Here is a 20,484-nt window from a genome sequence, read left to right on the forward strand (position 1 = left end):
GAAGATGGCACACTTAGGGCATGGGAGCTTTGTGCTACTCCCCCTTATTTTGCCTTACTCCTCTCTCCATCTCTTCCATGTGGGTTATATCCTTTTATAATAAAACGACAGTCTAGTAACTAAACTGTTTTCCTGAGTTCTGTGAGCCACAGATTAATCCAATCAAGGGAGGGGATTATGGGATTGTGGGAACCTTTGATTTATAGCCGGATAGTTGGAAGCACAGGTAACAACCTGGATTTGGGATGGCATCTGAAATGGAAGCAGCAGGCTTATAGGACTTAAAAGACTTATAAGGACTTATAGTTAGCCCTTACCCTGTGGGATCTGATGCTATCAGACTGAATTGAATTGTAGGACATTGATGTCCCTGCAGAGTCAGAGAATTACTTGTAGGAAAAACCCTCACAATATCTGGTCATAGACATGTTCATTGTTGTAATAGAGTAGAGGAGAAACACAGGAGTGTTTTTTGCCTAGACATTCTGCTTTTGGTATCAGCTTTTTGTCATCCACATGAGGAAGTTGAAAAGATAGTTTAATCAAATCTAGTAAGAAGCTGGCAAAATCAAATTTATTAAAAAGATTCTCACTATGGCCACCAGTAAAAGCAAATTAAGAGCCACTTGTAAAACAGAACCACCAGACTTGGTGAAGAAGCAAGCAGTTTGAGCATATGAAAGCTAAAGAGCTCAGTATCTGAGTATGAGATTCCGCAGAGGAACCAGGGAAGGATGAAATGGGGACTTGAAGGGTCTGGGTCCAGATGAGGTACCCTTTCAGGCTACCTGTGTGGGCATTGTTTCCTAAGGATGTTATCTGTGACTTTCACATTTAATATCTCAGAAAAGTAACTTTGAGACTGTTATTAACACATAAATTATACATATGACAGAGACTGTCATTAGATTGTCAGTTAACATGAAAAACAGGAAACTGTAAAAGAGAAAGAGGAGATTGGGAAAGGGAAGGTAAACAAACATTCTGCAACAGTGAGTTTCTTTTCTTGGGTAGATTAATTAGCCAGTAGCTAGCAAAAAGGCCAGTCTGCCCTTGAACATGTTGTCTGGAGTAATTAGGGGAGAAAAACGTTCTTTATTCTCTGAAAAACTGTGAGAATTTAGCTGTAGAATATATATGACAGGTTGTCTCTCTGTAATGTCTACCAGTGACCTTAATTTATTTTAGTACCTGCACCAAGTCAGAGCCATTTCCCTCATTTGAGTTTTCTCAGGTTTTGTTTTTAAAGCAATATGAATAAAATGGAAATAATTTTATATATTTTTTCATAAATGGCATAGTATAATACTTCTTTATCTAGAAACATGGTGAATACAAGATTTTTTAATATGAGATTTTTTGTTTGTTTAACTGCAAAGAAACTTCACACTTCGGTTTTTCCTTGGGCTGTAATTGTCACTGTCCTTTAATTGCCCATGATTCTAGGTTTGGCTTTATCAGCAACTTTATCACCCGAGCCCAAAACACCAAACTTTTTTTTTTTTTTTTTTAATCTTTGGTATACAGAAAGAGCTGGTGTAATGCACATTTTGAAGTGTATTTTTATTATCTAATTTGTGTTTGTAGTGGATCACCAGAAATCATCCAGGAATTACTAATATGTCTCCATATTGGTGACAGGTATTCTAGGAAGTAGTATGTGAATGAGGGTGCTGTTCATCTTAGTTGTGCTGTTCTGAATTAATTGTGACAAGCTAATACGATCTTTTGAAAGTTTCTTTCCAAGCTTCTTGAGCTAATGCTTTCTCTCTGGCCAGTGGGGTAGACTGCATGTTAATTTTGATACTCTTTGAAGACATGTGGGCAGTTACTGTTCATTTAAGCCAGATGGCATGTGTCAACTCCTTTTCCTGGAAAGGGGGAGAGTTTGGGGGGGCGGCTGCTGTGGTAAAACCTTATGTGTCTTCTTATGGAGCTCTTCTCTTTACATAAATTAGTACTTACAGAAGATTTTCATAGCACGTTGAGTACTCCTCTTTGACTTAGGAAGTTTCTTAGCAGATTGGGCCCAGATGTTTTTGTGTGTAAACTCTCCTTTTGCAATTATGCAGTAGCAAGTGATCATCGATAAAGTCATATAGAACGAATACTGTTTTTTTGGATAAAAACAAAACAAAGAATTCATAAGACAAGGAATAGGGGACTTTTTATTATATTTTTACCAAGATGCCTACAGTCAGAATCTGAGTTAGGGGATTGGCTCTTGACAATGCACTGTAGATGCTTTTGGAACCCCTTAGAAAATTGCCCTGATCCAGAATCAGCCCAGTAGTCTTCTCTACATTAGTACCATGGATTCCAGGACTTGGCTTTTAATGTGCATTGTTAATCACCATACTGCATTGAATTTTATTTTTTCATTAAACTTTTAATTTTTTTCAAGCAAGTACAAATAGGTGAGTGTTTGAATTCTGCAAGCATTTAGCATTTGGTTTTCATTTATCCTGATTAAATCCTAAGCTGCTGAACTTGAGTGATACTTTTTTTTAAATTTTCACATCCATAACTCTAAGAATTAGAATTTTCAGCTTTCTGGTTTTCTTGGTAGTTGATTTTAAAAGTATTATTTTACTGAGATTCTTACTAGTATTTTCATTTTTTTCAAGGTGTTGACTTTAAGGTGAAAACAATTTCAGTGGATGGAAATAAGGCCAAACTTGCAATTTGGGTAAGAGTTTTATTTATTTATTTTTAAAAAATTTTTTTAAGAGTTTTAAAAATGTATTTAATATAAGTATTCAACTTCTACTTTTTAAAGAAGCATAAATTGATGTGTGTAGAGTTCTAGAGGTAAATGAACAATGGATATTAAATATCTTTTGGGAAATTTGATATTGATTAAGGGATAAACAATAAATAGTATGGCTTATAATTGGATATGAGATAGATACTTGTTTTACTTAAATTTTTAAAGTATATAATCCCTTAACATTTAAAAACAGAAAAAAGTATAGAAAAATCATCTTGTCTGCTAGAGAGAATTATTGTTATTGAATCTGTTTCTTTAAAGTTTTAAGAAGACAATATAGACTCAGCTAACACTGAGGCAATTATTTGGGAGAAAGGGATGAAGTGATACTTAGGAAAAAATAATTTTTTCATGTTTGTTAGTATATTTATAAAAACTGAGCTTGCCAACTTTGGATTTATTTTTTAATACTGATTCCCAGTCTTTCTTTACTTACTGGCTTCTTTTTATCTGCCCTTGAATCCAAACATTCTGATACATATTGCTTTCCTAACTAGACCTTTTTGTGGTAGTGCTGACCAAATAAAGTAGCATTAACTGTCAAAAACATCCAAGATGCTCAGTGTCTATGTCTGTCTGCGTGTCTTTTCCCTCCTCCTATCCACCTACTACCTACCTATGTATGTATTTGCCTACCTACCTATTTCTATCTAAATGATTGCTAATACATATTTAATATACTAAATATATTATACATATAATTTATAAAATTATACTGTTTTGTGTATCTGATTCCCACATATACTCTAATTAAATATAGAAACCATTTTTATTACATGTGATAATATTAGAACTGGTCAGCAGTCATCACATGAGATGTACTTCAGCATGGTGATTAAATAGTAAATGGACATCAACTACAGATCGAAACAACAAATTTTCATGCATTGTATCATCTGATTCATCTTCCTGGCATTCTCTGAATGGCATATTATTTCTAACACAAGTTTTATCCTAAATAACAACTAACTGTGTGTGTCTCATGTTTTCTTGTTAATTTTTTTCTAACATACAGTACTTTACACGATTGGTAGCCTATTTGCCCCTCTCCCTGAAATATAATTATGATATCAATCAGAATAGTAATGTCTAACAGAAAACAAATTGGCATATGTTGGACTAGGCCATAGTGAAATGTATTGAACAGTTTAATTAAAAATGCTGGCTTCAGGGCGCCTGCGTGGCTCAGTCAGTTGGGCGTCTGATTTGGCTCCGGTCATGATCTCGCCGTTCATGGGTTCAAGGCCTGCGAGGGGCTCTGCGCTGACAGCTCGGAGCCTGGAGCCTACTTTGGATTCTGTGTCTCCCTCTCTCTCTGCCCCTCCCCCACTCATGCTCTGTCACTCTCTGTCAAAAATAAATAAACATTAAAAAAAATAAAAAAAAAAAAGAATGCTGGCTTTTTTCTGTTCAGAAAAAATATGCTACAAATATTTGTTTCCAGTTTGTCGTTTACCTTCAAATCTTGTTTAGGATGAGTGTGTGGGGGCGGTGTGGGTGATGAGGGGAGAGATGTTCTTGCCAGACCAAGGTGTTAGTACTTACATGGTCAGACCAGTTATTTTTCTTCATGAATCTGGGTGTCGTGTCGTATTTAGGAAGGCCTTCTCACTCATTAAAAGAAATACATGAATCCATTGTTTGCTCTAATTCTTCCGTGGTTTTATTTATATGCATAAAATCAGTTCCCCTCCCATTTGGATGGCCCTCCCAGGATCAGTCAAATAGAATAATCAAGTATAGCCCTGTCCTCATTGCTCCTGAAAGTGCTGCACACACATCATGGCCTACTTGGCACCTCTGATGCTATTTTTCTTTATATGCTGCTCTCGCTGCCACTCCCATATTCTAATACTTTGCCTTTCCAGATCCTCCCTAACCCTTTATCCATTTCTATCTTTAATAATCTCTCCTCTCACATCAGAGAAGAAAACCACAGATAATAAGGTCTGCTTTTCTTATCTTACAGAGATGTCATTACAGTTATTGCAGATTCCTGTCTTGAAAACAAACACAAGCAAAAATCTTAACTTTTGACTATTTAAACATATACATTTTATAGTTATTATAACTCCTGATCCCATACTATGGCACAGGGTTTTTGCCCAAATTATCATATCTACTTAAACATCTTTATAAGTGAATCTAAAAAAATTAAGACTCTAAACAGCTGGACTAACTTAAATATTTGTGTATTAAGTTGTGCAGTATTTTAACATCAAAACTTTTTTTTTTTTTGCTCTAGGATTTTATTTTAACTAGAATTGCAGTTGTGATTTTTATGTTGTGTTTCATCAAGGCAGTTAATGAACTTGATCTCAGTGAGGACCAAGGGGGCAAAATTCATAGTCAAATGCTTTCTGCTAGTTCTGGAAATTAATTTATTGCAGCATGCATACGGTTTCATTATGCAAACAGAATTTTTCTCTTATAACAAAAAGTCTTGAGACTAAAATATTTCTTGCATGGTCCTTGCCCTAACCTATGTCAGATTATCCAAATTATAATTTGCTTTAGATAGCAAGTGCACTTCACTTTAATTTAATCTTTGTGTTATAATTTTTTATTATGTATTATTATTATTTTTATTATTTGTTAACTTGTTTATATTATTGTTTTTGAAAAGTTGACTCAGTCTGCAGATTGAATAACTTTAAATATCAGAGAGGTTTTGTAAGAAACTTTGGAGGAAAGGGAGTTTTGTAAAGAGAGATCATTTTTATCTCAAATTTATCTGTTTAGAAAGTTTAATTTTGTTATCTTTTTCACTTCAACATGGCAGGGTTAGGGGCAGTTTCTGTAGTGGTAAGAATCTGGAAGTAAGGACAGTGTACGTTTACGGAAGCTCATCTGGAGGAAGGGAAGAGTAATGGAAATGTAAAGTGGTTTACTTTGAAAGTTATTTTCATCTTAAGTTTCTCTTCTGGGGCTAAAATTACTCATATACTCTCTAGCTATTGCTCTTGTCTTAAAGCAGTCTGTATTTTGACCAGGCAAAGAAAGTAGGTAATTGCTGGTGTCTGTCATTGCTGGTTTAAAATTCCTCTCCAATCTTATAAACCTCTTAGAGGTTATTAACATGTTTTATATCTGAAGGAGCTTCTGCTTGCCCCGTAGCTAAGCTCCAATTTACAGCCATGGGACTGGCAGCTAAGGTGATGTTTGATATATGTCTTCACTTTTCTTCAGGTTATTTTATATTAGCAGACTGGAAATTTTTTCTTAAAGGCCAGATAGTAAATATTTAGTCTAATCCTAAAGCAGGCATGTGGCAATGCACAAGCAAATGGGCCTGGCTGTGTTCCAGTAAAACTTTATTTAATAAACAGGTGGTAGGCTGAGGGAGCCATTTGTCAACTGCTGTTTTGAAAAATCTTAGGTACCTTGAAGCCACAGTCCAAGGTGGTAGAAAAAAGACGGAAGGAACCAGGCCCAGAAGTACAGACTTGTTAGTTTTTTGGTTTTTTTTCTTTCAACAAAAGTTGAGCAACAATCCTGTGGCAAGAATTGCTCTAGGCATGGGGGTTAAACTGGTGATTAAGCAGACGAGGTCTCCTTCCTCATGAAACTTAAACTTCCTAGCTAGTGTACATCTTGTTTATCACCCTGAGATGTGTCAGAAACATGTGATAACAAGTGGCTTGGTTTTATACATTTTCCTAAAAGAAGATAAATAGAAAACACTTGAAAAGTCCAACCTAAAATTTGCTTACCTAAAATAAGACACTCCTGTAATTCTCTTTTAATTGATTCTATGTTAGAATCACTTGGGAAGATTTTAAAAACTTCAGTCTTACTTTAGACCAATTAAATCGGAACCATTGGGGATTGGACCCAGGCATCAGTATTTTTGATTTCCCAGGAAATTTCATTGTGCATCTCGAGTGGAGAGAACCATAGCTTTCAATGAAATGTGTTTCATGTATGATAAAAATCTTTTTTTTTTAAATTTCTTAATGTTTTTATTTTTGAGAGAAAGAGAGACAGTGTGAGTGGGGGAGGGGCAGAGAGAAAGGGAGACACAGAATCTGAAGCAGGCTCCAGGCTCTGAGCTGTCGACACAGAGCCTGGCATGGGACTTGAACTCACAGACCATGAGATCATGACCTGAGCTGAAGTCAGATGCTTAACCGACTGAGTCAACCCAGGTGCCCCTCATGTGTGATAAAAATCTTTAAAAAGAACCTCTTTCCTTAGATGCATTTTTTTCTAGAGATGAGTCAGTATTTATTAGTTTTATTGTATGTAACAATTGTCAGTAAGAATACATCTTTAAATTTCAAGTTTTACATGAGCTTGTGCATAGATATTATTTTTAATAATGCTGTTTGACTTTACTCTTAATACATTGAAGATCTATTATATTTTGTTTTATTTAATAATGACTGTCACTTTTAGGATACTGCTGGTCAAGAGAGGTTCAGAACATTAACTCCCAGCTACTACAGAGGTGCACAAGGTGTTATATTAGGTAAGGCTTTACTTTAAGATACTATTGTTGTTTTATTATTGCAGTTTCTGATTTTCCTTGTCTGTGAGGGTCAGCAAGTTTTTATTTTTCTTCAGGTTCGGGGTACCTTTATGTAACTTGAAGTCATATTAGCTTCATTTAATATTAATGAATATTTAAACTTTCAGAATTTCTTTTCAGTCCTTTGTCTAGCAATTAAAAAATAAAGATCAGACTATTTGGTTTTAAAGCACATGTTGATGTGGACATAATTGAGGATTAATCCACATGTAATTGGTCTGTCTTAAGAGTGTCACCAAAAACTGATCTTCAGTCCGCATTGTGTTGACATATGCTGTAGTTTATAAAAGAAGATGGCTAGTTTCTTGGTGGAGTCTGTTTTATTAGTCCTAAAAAATATCAGAAATCACTTGTCACTGTTGATTCATAATCACACAGAATTTTTAAAAAGTCTTAAAAAGTACTTGTTATTGATAATCCTGGGAAACTTTTTAAAATAAATATTGATCAGTTTTAGGGAGAACATAGCTTGTGAGGTTTTGGTTTTATTTTATTTTATTTTATTTTATTTTATTTTATTTTATTTTATTTTATTTTATTTTGTTAATTTAACAGCAAGTCTTATTTTGGTTCAGCATCTTTAAGTTTAGAAGATACTTTAAATTAATAAGCTCTTTATATATTGTAATGCAGTGTGATGTAAAATGAAAGTGATAACAGGGAAACAATCAGGATCCTATCTATTAACTTTAGAAATTTTTTCAAAATTGCAAATTCTGTTCCTTGTGATAAATAAATTAACAGGGTCATAGATGTTTAAAGTCATATAAAATGTGGTATTTTGCCACAGATTTGAATCTAAAATGCTTTTTGTTTTTTGGATAAACATCTTCTATTTTATGAATGGGAACAGCTGTTGTTTTGCTGAAATTAATTTTCAGTTACAGCACAGGATACAATTTCATTTCTCTCAGTGTGTGTTAATAAAATCGAAGTGTGTGTATGTATATGTATTATTGTTGTTTAATACACTTGTTTCTTTCATCTGAGTTAGTTGGTACTATCTGATGGTTAAGAATTGAAGACTTAAAAACAGACTTGCTTATATAATAACATTGCTCTTAGTCACATATCAGAAATGTAATGTGATTGCTTCTTATTTTAAATGCTTATTTAATGAGTGAGCCTTTTTATTTCAGTTTATGATGTCACAAGAAGAGACACCTTTGTTAAATTGGATAATTGGTTGAATGAATTGGAAACTTACTGCACGAGAAATGACATAGTAAACATGCTAGTTGGAAATAAAATTGATAAGGTAAGAAGTCAGACAGTTGGCATTTTGACTACATTTTAGTAGCTTGTCTTAATCTTTGCATTTATATTTTAGGAAAATCGTGAAGTCGATAGAAATGAAGGCCTAAAATTTGCCCGAAAACATTCCATGTTATTTATAGGTAGGTGTATGAACATTTATCCTTTCATTGTTAATGAGGAATTTTAAAATGAAGTTTCTGCTACATTTTTTCTCTTTATGACTGTAAAATGTATGTACTTAGTTCAGTATTTTCTTGTGCTATAAAATCTAACTACAGAGCCAGTTTCTTTTTTCCTTCTGTATAAAAGATAGGATCACATTATGTAAAGTCATGTAGGACACAGATCAGTTGTCTCCGGGTATAATGGCATTCGGTAAAGCCAGGTGCCCAGTGCCATGGTTGTACCTTGCTGGTGCTTGTGTTGGTGGCAGTGGCACCACCTGGAAATTTGTTAGAAATGCTTCATTTCAGGCCCAGCCCAGCTTTTCTGTATCAGAGACTGCATTTTAACAAGATCTTCATGTGATTTGTATGCAATTGATATTTGAGAAGCTTGGTAGAATGGGGGTTGACAAACTACAGCATGGGCCAACTCTGGCCCCACCATTTGTATTGGAACACAGCCATACCTACCCAGTTATCTACATGCTGTCTTTCGCTGCGTTCATGCTTCAAGGCAGGGTTTAATAGTTACAACAGAAACCATATGGCATTCAAAGCCTAAAATATTTACAACAAAAAGTTTGTTGACCGCCTGTCTGGAAAAGTGGACTGGCTATATCACTGTGGAGGTTTTAACATTTTAGGTTTCTTGGGCCTTGTCACATGTCTGAAACTGGGCCTGGAAGATGTTTATAGACACCCTAGTTGATTCTGTGTGAAGGCAGCTTTAAGAATTACTGATGTAGCTATTCCACTGTGTTAGAACCTTTTAGGAATTAGGAAATGGAAACGAAGAACATCGTATAGATGTTCTATAGATAGAAGCAGGGTGGTATAAATGGAAGGTAATGGGGAAATTTAGAAAGGAATTGAATACTACCTCTTCTGCTTACTTGCTGGGTGTCCTTCATTTTGATATATTAGTTCAATAAACATTTATTGAACACATATATAACGAGCAAAATGGACAAACTCCCTGCCCTCATGAAGCTTACATTCTAGTAGAGGAAATAGACTTAAATAAGTAAGCAGCACTATGGTGGAAATAAAACATTCTAAGGGGAGGAAGTATGATGGGGGTAGGAGGAAATTAGGGCAAGTTAAACTTTGAGATAGTCCCATTTGAGCAAGAATCCATCATATGAAGACCTAGAGGGAGAACATCTCAGGCTGAGACAATAGCACATATTTCCTGAGGTAGGAACCAGTTTAGGTGTGTAAGGGGCAGGAAGAAAGCTTGTGGGCTGAAGGAATGGTATATGTTGGGGGAAAGGATGGTGGTGAAGGGAGATGAGATAGAGGTCATTTGGGCATCATAGGATATGGTATGGAAGTGGATTTTATTCCAAGTGTGAAAAGCAGGGGAGTAGTGCTGTGATCTGATATTCTTTAAAAAGGCTTGTTTGTATAGAAAATGTTCCATGAGGAGCAGAAACAAGAGGCTCATCATTCTCTTACAATGGCCCAGATGAATAATGCTGTTGACTTTGAATATGGGAGCGGTTGTGGGTCGTGGAAATTTGGCAGATCCAGGGGATATTTTGATGGTAAAGGTGGTAGGCTGTGTAGATAGATAGATTGGGTCTGGAGGGTAAGGAAAGAGAGCCATGAAGGATAACGTCGAGTGTTTGGCATGAGCAGATAGGTGGATTGTGCTGCCGTTAACCATGTGTGAAAGACTGAGATAAGAACAGGTTTGGGAAAGTGAGTAGGGAATCAAGAAATCTGCATAGTATAAGAATGGCCTGTTTTTCAGATAACTAGTGGACATGCTGGTCATTGGCAGTTAGCTGGTGTTTAAAGTCATGGAACTGGAGTGCCTGGGTGGCTGAGTTGGTTGAGCATCCGACTCTTTTGTTTATTTATATTTATTTATTTAGATTTTTTTTAAACGTTTATTTATTTTTGATAGAGACAGAGCACAAGTGGGGGAGGGGCAGAGAGAGGAGACACAGAATCCGAAGCAGGCTCCAGGCTCCGAGCTGTCAGCGCAGAGCCCTACGCGGGGCTCGAACTCACAAACCGCAAGATCATGACCTGAGCCTAAGTCAGATGCTTAACTGACTGAGCCACCCAGGCACCCCAAGCATCCGACTCTTGAATTCAGCTCAGGTTATGATCTCACAGTTCGTGAGTTTGAGCCTTGCGTTGGGCTCCACCTGCTTGGGAATTCTCTCTCCCTTTCTCTCTGCCCCTCCCCTGCTTGTGCGCTCTCTCCCTCTCTCTCTCAAAATAAATAAATAAACTTAAAAACTTAAAACATAATAAAGTCATGGGATTGTAGTGATCACAGGAAGAACTGGATAGAAAACGGCTGAAAATTGAAGCCTGGGGTACTCCCAGCAGTTAGAGGTCAGCAGAAAGAGGAAGTGTCAGCAAACAGGTTGTGAATGATGTAACCTTGAGAGGAGGAGTGTTCAGCATCCTGAAAGTCAAAAGCAGACAAAGTATTTAGTACAGGAAGAAAGTGACCAGGTGTATCAACTGCAGCAAGATGTCAAATAAGATAAGGTATTCGATCTGACAAGATAGAGTGTTGGTATTTTTTAAAAGTTTCAATGGAGTGGTGAGAACAAAAGCCTAGATAGAGTACAGTTGACCCTTGAACATTGTGGGGTTAGGGATGCCGACCCCCCACGCCGTTGAAACTCTGCATATAACTTTTGACTCCCCCTGAAGTGAACTGCTAATAGCCTGCTGTTGACCTGAATGAAGCCTTCCTGATCGACAGTCAGTTAACACGTAGTTTGTTATGTGTATTACACACTATGTTCTTACAATAAAGTAAGCTAGAGAAAAGAAAATGTTGCTAAGAAAATCATAAGGGAAAATACCTTTACAGTACTATACTGTATTTATAAAACAAAATCCATGTACAAGTGGAGCTGCACAGTTCAAACTTGTGTTGTTCAAGGGTTGACTAGTTTGAAAAAAATTGTGAGGTAAGAAAGTGGTAACAGCTTTCGTAGGTAACTCTGGATGACGATTTTGCTTTGAAATAGAGTAGAGAAACTGGGTGGCTACTGGAAGGCTCTGTGGGCTGCAGGGCAGGGTGGTTGGTTGCTTGGTCGGTAGTAAGATGGACAGTAATTTTGGTAGGGTTTTAAGCTGACTGATGTGATCCAGTAGTGGGGGTACATGATTTTTCATTGAATGAGGAAGGATGGGATCCCAGGAGCTAGAAAGGGGGTTGCTCCTAGATGGCAGCACAGCATTTCATCCAGTGTAACAAGACTGAAGGCAGAGCCCAAGGCTGCAAATGCAAGCAGGCTCGTTCGTCCCTTAGTGGGATGATCAGTAGCCCCTGTCAGGTTGTTTTAAATTTTGTCAACATAAAGTTATGTGATGAGCTGAAATAGAAGAGTTTTATGATGAAGGAATGAGAGAGTCCCCTCAGACAGTAAAAAAGGTAATTACTAGGGAAAGGTAGGCTAAGGGAGCAGGGCTAAATGTGCACATGAGTTTCATGAGCATAAATGTCAAAGGAGACTGGCGTCCATGGTTGTATGTCATTTATCCAACCGCCAGTAGCTGCTTGGTTGCAGGCATGGAACAACCGGATGGTTCAACTTGGAGACTAAGTTTCCTTATTCTGAAATGGGAATAATATCTCCTTTGGGGCTGATTTTAAGAGCTAACTGAAAAATTAAGGAGGAACTTTGGCATCATATATGAGTGGGGTTTTACAATGTGCAATTCTGTCACAAAATTTTGGGCTTATATACTACTGTTGTTATGGATAGAATTTAAATAGCTCAACTTTGAGAGTTGGTAAAGTCATGAATATTAAACCTGTGGGGAGAAATTGCTCATGACTTGTCTTTTTATATATTGTCGGCTGATATGCCATAATAATTTCCCAGAAAAACATAGGAATATGACCAGAAAAGAATATACTATGACATTTTTTTCTCGGATTTCAGAGGCAAGTGCAAAAACCTGTGATGGTGTACAGTGTGCCTTTGAGGAACTTGTTGAAAAGATCATTCAGACGCCTGGACTGTGGGAAAGTGAGAACCAGAATAAAGGAGTCAAACTGATACACAGGGAAGAAGGCCCTGGAGGCGGAGCCTGTGGTGGTTACTGTTCTGTGTTATAAACTCTGGGAAACTCCCGTCTCTTGCATATTTGATCAGATAGTGACATCTTTCTGTATATAAACTCTTTAACTGCTATTTTAGGGACCTTGCAGTTTGCACATATTTGTTTTGTATCATGGCAGTAAATATTTGCAAGAAATCCCACTCATCGGCTTTCCCAGGTAAAATGTTATGGTAAGCATGCACAGTTTGCAGTCTACAGTTTTTTATGTAACATAAAATAGGTGTACTTTTATAAGTACATTTGATTTTATGATTTACATTTATCATGTGATAAAAAAAAATCCACCTATTTAGTATATGTTGATACAAGGTCTACTTTTGGTCTCCTCTTTGCATAAATACTCCTCTATCAATTACTGAATTAATTGGTATGTAGAACTCCTAGAACTACTAGGAGATATTCAGGTATCATCAAACCTGGCAAATTTCCTTTCAGGAATAACAAAGAGCATGATTCCACAGCTTTTGTAGGATGTTTGCAGACAGATTCTCTTTTAGTACTAAGCAAAATTCTCTTTAGAGGATGCAATCCAGGCCAATTTATAATTAAATCTCTGTTTGTTCTGATGATGCTTCTGAAATAGCATTGATATGTTAAGAAGTTTGGTCTTACTTTTACATTTTCTTCAATGAGTAGCTCAGTTGCTTAACTGGAGTTTTAATTCTGTGATATGTACATTGGATTCTGACTCTTTGTGCATCATTTTTAGTTATGTGGTGTTTGGCAAAATGGCAATAAGGTTTTCCCCCATTTTGGTTTCAGAAGGATGAGGATAGTGTGTTTATGTAACTCATGTAGTACTTAACCACTTTTAAAACCAACACCTTTTTCCATAAACGTTGATGGTGTTTGTCCAGGTACCTCAATTGTAGCTCGTGTAATGTTTATGAACATCTGTATCTTACGACTCCCCTAAATGGCTAGTTGATTCAAAAACCTATTTCTGTGTGTTGAGGGTTGGGAAAAAAAGAACACTAAATGACCATTTGAGAAAGACATATTGCTTCCAGATTTTGATGTGTGTGGGAAAATACTGTTGCAATGAAAATCTTGGTAATTTACTGTAACAAGTAGCCAATAGTTTATCAAAACCAACTTGTCCAGACTAATAAATCTTTTCCACAGTATACAGTTTTCTAACCTCTTGCTATTATACATTGCATATTTTTTTTCACTCGTATGTTATTTAACTTACATTGATATCTGCTGTTTTATGCCCCTGAATAAGTTATTTGTCCTTTCAGGCAGGTTACCATGATACCCCCTCAGTAAAATTTCTGATAACTAATTTCTGGGTACAAATACTAATTGTATAGAGTTGCAGGTGATACTTTTTGGGGGTCACTTTTGCAATACTCGTGATAGTGGATTTACTTCAAGTTGGGTTCTAAAATGTACACCTTCACGTAAGAGAATCTTACATTCTACTTGGTTCACACTTCTTAGACTACATTACATGTGATTAAAGGTTTTATACGTTATATATGTATTTACTAAATATAAAACATTTACTCCTTTACTGTTGGAGAAAGGTAGCTAACACGTACTTATGATTTGTTTGTGTCACATTACAGCTGTAGATTTGTGTATTTATGTAGTGTTTGTATTGACAAGACATTCATTTCTTTGTGCTTTTTGCTCTTTGAGCTATATAATAATCTTTTTGTGTATTGGATTGTCCTGTTGATTTGGTCAAAATTTGGATACATATGAGTCACTTTTAAACACTAATTTTGTTTGATAGAATTATATTGTAACCTTTTGTAGTTTTTGAAATAAATATAGCCTGCTTTCCCTAGATGCATTTGCGAAGGAAGTATTCTACATCTCCCTGTTACATTCATTGGCTGAGGAACATCTGAATGTAGTCTGACTCAGATTCTATTCTGTCATATGGCTTTCACTTTACTATTTTGTTGCAAGCTTATTGTTTCATAGTGGAGGCTTTCTTTTTCTTTTTTTCCAGTGTTTATTTATTTTGAGAGTGAGCGAGTGGGGAGGGGCATAGAGAGAGAGAGGGAGAGGGAGAAAAAAAGAATCCTAAGCAGCCTCTGTGCTGTCAGTGCAGAGTCGGATGCAGGGCTTGATCTCAGGAGCTGTGAGATCATGAGCTGAAACCGAGAGTCAAATGCTTAACTGACTGAGCCACCTAGGCGCCCCAGTGGTGGAGATTTTCTAAGTGAAGTAGTTATAGCATCTAAAGTTGGCCACTTAAATAGCTGAGGATTTTGTCAGTTCTTCATTTTCACATCATTGGAAGTAGTTTAGAAGTGCCTTTTGCAGATGGTGCAAATTAGAACAGTTGGAATACAGTGTTTGGGATTCTAGGAGTGCTGACACAGATCTAAGCAAATAAATAAATATTTAATTTATGTTGAGAGTAATAGTTAACATTTACTGAAAGCTTCCTTGGTGCAAGGTGCTGTTCTTAGTGCTGGATTAATTCCTTAAGCCTCACAGCAACCTTAAGAGATTGGTTGCTACACCTGTTATGCCCATTTAAAAAATGAGGATAGTGAAACCTAGATATGTTAGGTAACTCCCCAAAGATCACATAGCTTAATCAGTGATGGAGCTGGATTCCAGTGAAGGCATTTTTTATATGCCTATACTCCTAACCACTGTTCCTTTTGTGTGGCTGTTTACTAGCTTTTTGTTTTAACACAGCAGGGTTAAAGGAGTTCCCCTATTTTTAAAAAATCATTCTTTTGTTATTTACTTTATAAAATCTGAACTACTTCTATTAAGTAAATTCCACTGGTATAAACTAACCAGGTAAGTCATTTGACCTAAAAGTTAAGGTAGGAGAGTGGGTAGTCTTTTAGTTCTTTGGCCTTCTCAGGATTGAATGAAAATCCCTGGTTTAGGAAAGATACAAAGGCAGGAGACATGTGGGACCTTAACTTTTTAATTGGCCCTGAGAAAAGAAATTAAATCTGGGAACAGTCTTTTGCTCAAAATTGAAATCTGGGGGGGGGAGGGGGATGTTTTCATTTCGAGTATGTAGGATATCCATGATATCCTTAAAGATGTTTTTTAATGTTTTTTATTTATTTTGAATGAGAGAGTGAGGGAGCATGAGTGGGGGAGGGACAGAGGGGGCGGGGGATAGAGAGCATCCCAAGCGCTTTGTGCTGTCAGTGCAGAGCCCAACACGGGGCTTGATCTCATAAATCATGAGATCATGATCTGAGCCAAAATCAAGAGTGTCGGATGCTTACCCATAACTGAGCCATCCAGGTACCCCCCCACCCACCGCCCGCCCAACATAGTATCTTTAAACACAGTTTACTGTATAGTTTTTCTGATTTTCAAGTAAACTGGTATATTCCTCTAGGTCCTTTCATTTATAGGTCTTCTCAGTATTCAAATATTATGCTTCTGTATCTTGGGTTCCATTTCACTAGTCATACTTTGGAAATTTTTTATCTGTTTAGATAGAGGGATAAAAGCATTTAATGTTTCCAGAAGACATTCTAGTTCTGACCCCAGCCACACCTTGGGTTATTAACTAGAGATTCTATCCTGGGTTTTGTCTAAGAATGTTGAAAGAAGTGAATAAGAAGAAGTAGGCTAAATCAAGACTTGGAGCTAAGGAATATAAATACAGATTTACCCAGATCTCTTTTTTTCCCGTCCAAATGGGAACATCTCTTCGGAGGGGGAGAAAAGGAGTCAACTTCTGTTATGGGGCTTTAAATTTTCCTATTGTTATTAGCTTTCTGTTTCATATTTAAGAATCGGTGTTGTTTCTGGTTGTGGTATAAAGTTTGGGTGCCTCTTAGAGCTGTTTTGTTACACACACATTTCCAGTTGTGTGAGCACCTATTGTCAGTCCTGCCCTCCCACACCTCTCTCACACACAAACGGTACTTTTTTTTTTTATTATTAGCCTGATAAGCAACAGATTAATTTTATTTGTATTTTTTTGATTACTAGTGAGATTGGGCACTTTTAGTATTTTATCGGATATTTGTATTTTCTTTAATTCCTTGCTCATGTATGCCGATTCAGCATTCACTTCCATGTCTTCTTTGGATAACCAACTTCCTCCCATCATGCATGTGGTTTAGATGGGATTGTCACACCCCCACCTCCAGCTAGAGTTGACCTGGTTATCTTTAACCAGTGCTACTAACTCTCCCTTTTCCCCCACCCCCCAAAATAAATGGTTCAGGGATAGTCACCTGACCCAGCTCAGGCTTCTTAGATACAAGATATTTGCTGAGGCTTCCTTAGGACCTGCTGAAAGAAGATACCTTCTTGGAGATAGTGCGGTGCAAAGACTCATGTTTTGAACTTGCTGCAGCTAATTTTTTCTACTACAAAAGAGTCAGCCTCAGGGCTGTACCAAGAAAATGAGAGGGAGTCTAAGTTGGAGCCCTGATGCAATTTGGAACCTCTGGATCAAGTTGGACCTGAAATCAGATTTGCTTCTGGACTTTTTACTTATGTGAGCCAATAAATTCCTTTTGTGTTTTAAGCCAATTTGAGTCGGATTTTCTTTTTTCTTGGAACCAAATGTATGCCACATGAGTGTATGTGTTCTTATTAGTAGGGGCTTTTTGTACACTGAGTTCAATATGTTGATATTTATTTGCATAGAGAAGAAAGAAGTAAAACTATCACTTAAAGAACCATTACTCTTAAATAGCTTAGTATTAGTGAGGTTACTTTCTCATGTATTTCTTTATAGATATAGACATATAAATGAGTTACATTCATACATGTGATTTTAAGGACTTCTTTGTTTCTTTTTTTTTTAATTTTTTTTTTTTTCAACGTTTATTTATTTTTGGGACAGAGAGAGACAGAGCATGAACGGGGGAGGGGCAGAGAGAGAGGGAGACACAGAATCGGAAACAGGCTCCAGGCTCTGAGCCATCAACCCAGAGCCCGACGCGGGGCTCGAACTCACGGACCGCGAGATCGTGACCTGGCTGAAGTCGGACGCCTAACCGACTGCGCCACCCAGGCGCCCCAGGACTTCTTTGTTTCTAAGGTCTCCTGTGTTTTGATTTAGTTTCCTCTGTCACATGGATACTCACATGAATACTTACCTCTCTCCCCCCTGAGGGAATCAGTGTTACCTGGCATGTATATACCCTTTTTGCATTTCTCCATGCCTCCGAGCTCTCCTCCAATGCAAAAATATGTATATACATTGTCACACAAAAATGGTATCATCTGTGTATTTCCTCCTATTTCCTTTCTTACCTAACCGTACATTGTGAAAATCACTTCAAACCAATTTATATGCATCTAACCTCTATTTTAGTGATTGTGCAATGTTACTATTCCGTGGTATGGATTACCACTATTTAACCACTCCCATAGAAACGGGCGTTTATATAGTTTCCATTTTTTGCCCTTGCAGATGGTACTGCAATAAAAATCCTATCCACAGATCTTGTTGTTTCTGTGGGATATGTATCTAAGAGTTGGATCCATGGGTCAAACAAAAATGTGTATTTTTTAGGTTTGATGTATTTTATAGATGCCTTTCCAAAAATTTGTAACGATGAACATTTCTATTAGCATTTCCCAGCATCAGCAGGAAGTGTTCTGAAGTTTTAATTTTTGTTACTTTGTATTTGCAAGGTGTAACTTATTTTAGTTTGCATCTCTGTAGAGCATTTTCTCATGTGTGTGGGCCATTTGTAGTTGGCCTTCTTTTGAAAGGATTATTCATATTCTTGCCAGTTTTTCTGTTCAGTTTTTGTGGTCTTATCTGATATCAGCTCTTTGTATAGTACAGGTTTTAACCCATATGTGTATGTTTTAAACATTTTTTCTGACCTATGTTTTTTCCCTTTGATGATGATATGATTTTTCTTACAAGTTATTTTTTTATATTCTGTACCTTCTGGGTTCCCCAACTTTCAGGTTGTACATGATGTCTCCTTAGCGTCTTCTGAGATTGTTTTATTTTGAACTATTAAAAACTTGGAATTATTTTTGCTTATGACTCAAAATAGGGAGCCATCTTACTCCATATGGATAGCTGGTGTGCCTACACTACACATTAAATTTTATTTTCCCTGCTGAGCTGAATTACCACTTTTGTCCTAGATGAAATTCCTGTTTTGGGGGTCTCTTAACCTTGGAAAGTTACATATTTCAGTGTAATTGGTTTTCTTTAATCCTATGTATATCATTTTATACTTTAAAAAACATTCTTAAAAGGACTCTGCAGGTTTCATCCCACTGTCTCAGGTGCCTGAGTTTTGATGTTAGTGGCCCTATAATGTGTTTTTGGCTGTAAAGCAAGTCCTTTCTCACTCTTTTTCAATTTGATTTCACATATGAGTCTTAAACATCACTTTATCCTTTGCCCATTTTTTTTTGTGGATCTTTTTTTTTAATAAAGTTTTTTTCTAAAATGTGATCTGGATACTAATCCTTTGCCATTAATATGTATTGCTGAAGTCTTTTCCCAATTAGTGGTTTCTCTTTTGAATTTGTTTGAAATGTTGTATAATTAAAACATTTTAAGCCAAAAATTTAGTCATTTTTATCATTTTTTTTAAACTGGGAATCTAACTGGAATCACGTATTTCTATATTTATTGTGAGAAAACTGATTAATGGTAAGACTTGCCATTAGGAGACATGGGATATCTGTCTATTCAGGTTTTTTACTGTTTTGAAATTCCACAGTTTTCATTGCATATGTCCTGAACCTTCTTAAAAGTTATTCTCAGGATTTTTTTTTCCCCATTAGTGTGAATAGAATTGGTTTTCTTATTTCAGAATCTATGTAGTTGCTTTTTCTGTCTGTCCAGGTGCCTAATCAGTTTGATGCTTTGGTTTAAACTAGTTTCTTTGATTTCTTAGGTAAAGTAACAAAAATGTAATTTATTTTAAAATATATATTTATTTAGAAGAAATTGCAGGCACCTTGCTTTATTTTGATGTTTTGAATGTGTGCCCTGACAAACTGTTTAGAGGAAACCTCCCATTTCACACCAGTTCTTAAGGCCTGCACACTTCAGCCTTCTGTAGAGGCCACTCATGGTAGCTCCTTGGCCAGTAGCACCCAGATCTCCCAACTGTCCCCAAGCCATAGCTCTTGGATTTCCATGGGCCAAGCTCTCCCTGGGATCCACCAGTTTCTGACTTTTTTCTAATGTACTAATAGTGAGACTGGGCTATTGTTTCTGTTGCTGATAACTTCATGTGTCGTGAGATTCATAAAATTGGGAAGATTGTATCTTCTTTCTCCACGCTGAAATACTTAATTTTAAAAAGGGAAATTGCCTGTTCAGTGTAGGTTTCCTAGAAGTCAGTATGGCATAATGGTTAAGAATGTGGCCATTTGACATCAGAGTAGTCTCTTATTCCAGCTTATGGCTGTTACGATCTTGGGCCAGTTACTTAATCTTTTTGGGTCTCAAGTTTCTTCATATTGAAAATGGGATAATCGTCTCCACAGCTTCGTAGGGTTGTGAGCATTAAATGAGCTAGGGAATATAGAGCTTGGCACTGTGTGCTTCAAGAAGTGTTAGCTGTTATAGCATATTCTGGTTACTAGCTGCCTCGGTTTTTCTGTTGTTCTTAATTTTTATAACTCACAGAAAACAATACTTTTTTTTGAGATTTAAATTTTTTTCTGAAACAAAATAGGACATACTCATTTAAAAATTATTTTTCTCGGGG

At 36.6% G+C, this 20,484-nt stretch overlaps 1 protein-coding gene across 1 annotated transcript in view; it reads left to right on the forward strand.

Annotated features, from left to right (window-relative positions):
• Positions 1–13,953, forward strand: part of RAB18 (RAB18, member RAS oncogene family) — a 35,911-nt gene extending 21,958 nt beyond the window's left edge. The window contains exons 3-7 of the mRNA XM_047065007.1: positions 2,628–2,689; positions 7,169–7,241; positions 8,441–8,559; positions 8,632–8,698; positions 12,646–13,953. Coding sequence (XP_046920963.1) covers positions 2,628–2,689; positions 7,169–7,241; positions 8,441–8,559; positions 8,632–8,698; positions 12,646–12,821 — 497 coding nt within the window. The 3' untranslated portion in view covers positions 12,822–13,953. The remainder of the gene's footprint in view (positions 1–2,627; positions 2,690–7,168; positions 7,242–8,440; positions 8,560–8,631; positions 8,699–12,645) is intronic.
• Positions 13,954–20,484: the final 6,531 nt, after the last annotated feature.

Source organism: Lynx rufus, unplaced genomic scaffold, assembly GCF_022079265.1.
Source record: "Lynx rufus isolate CCGP_SWC_20201006 ecotype Redwood Valley unplaced genomic scaffold, mLynRuf1.p SCAF_7, whole genome shotgun sequence".
Lineage (NCBI taxonomy): Eukaryota > Metazoa > Chordata > Mammalia > Carnivora > Felidae > Lynx > Lynx rufus.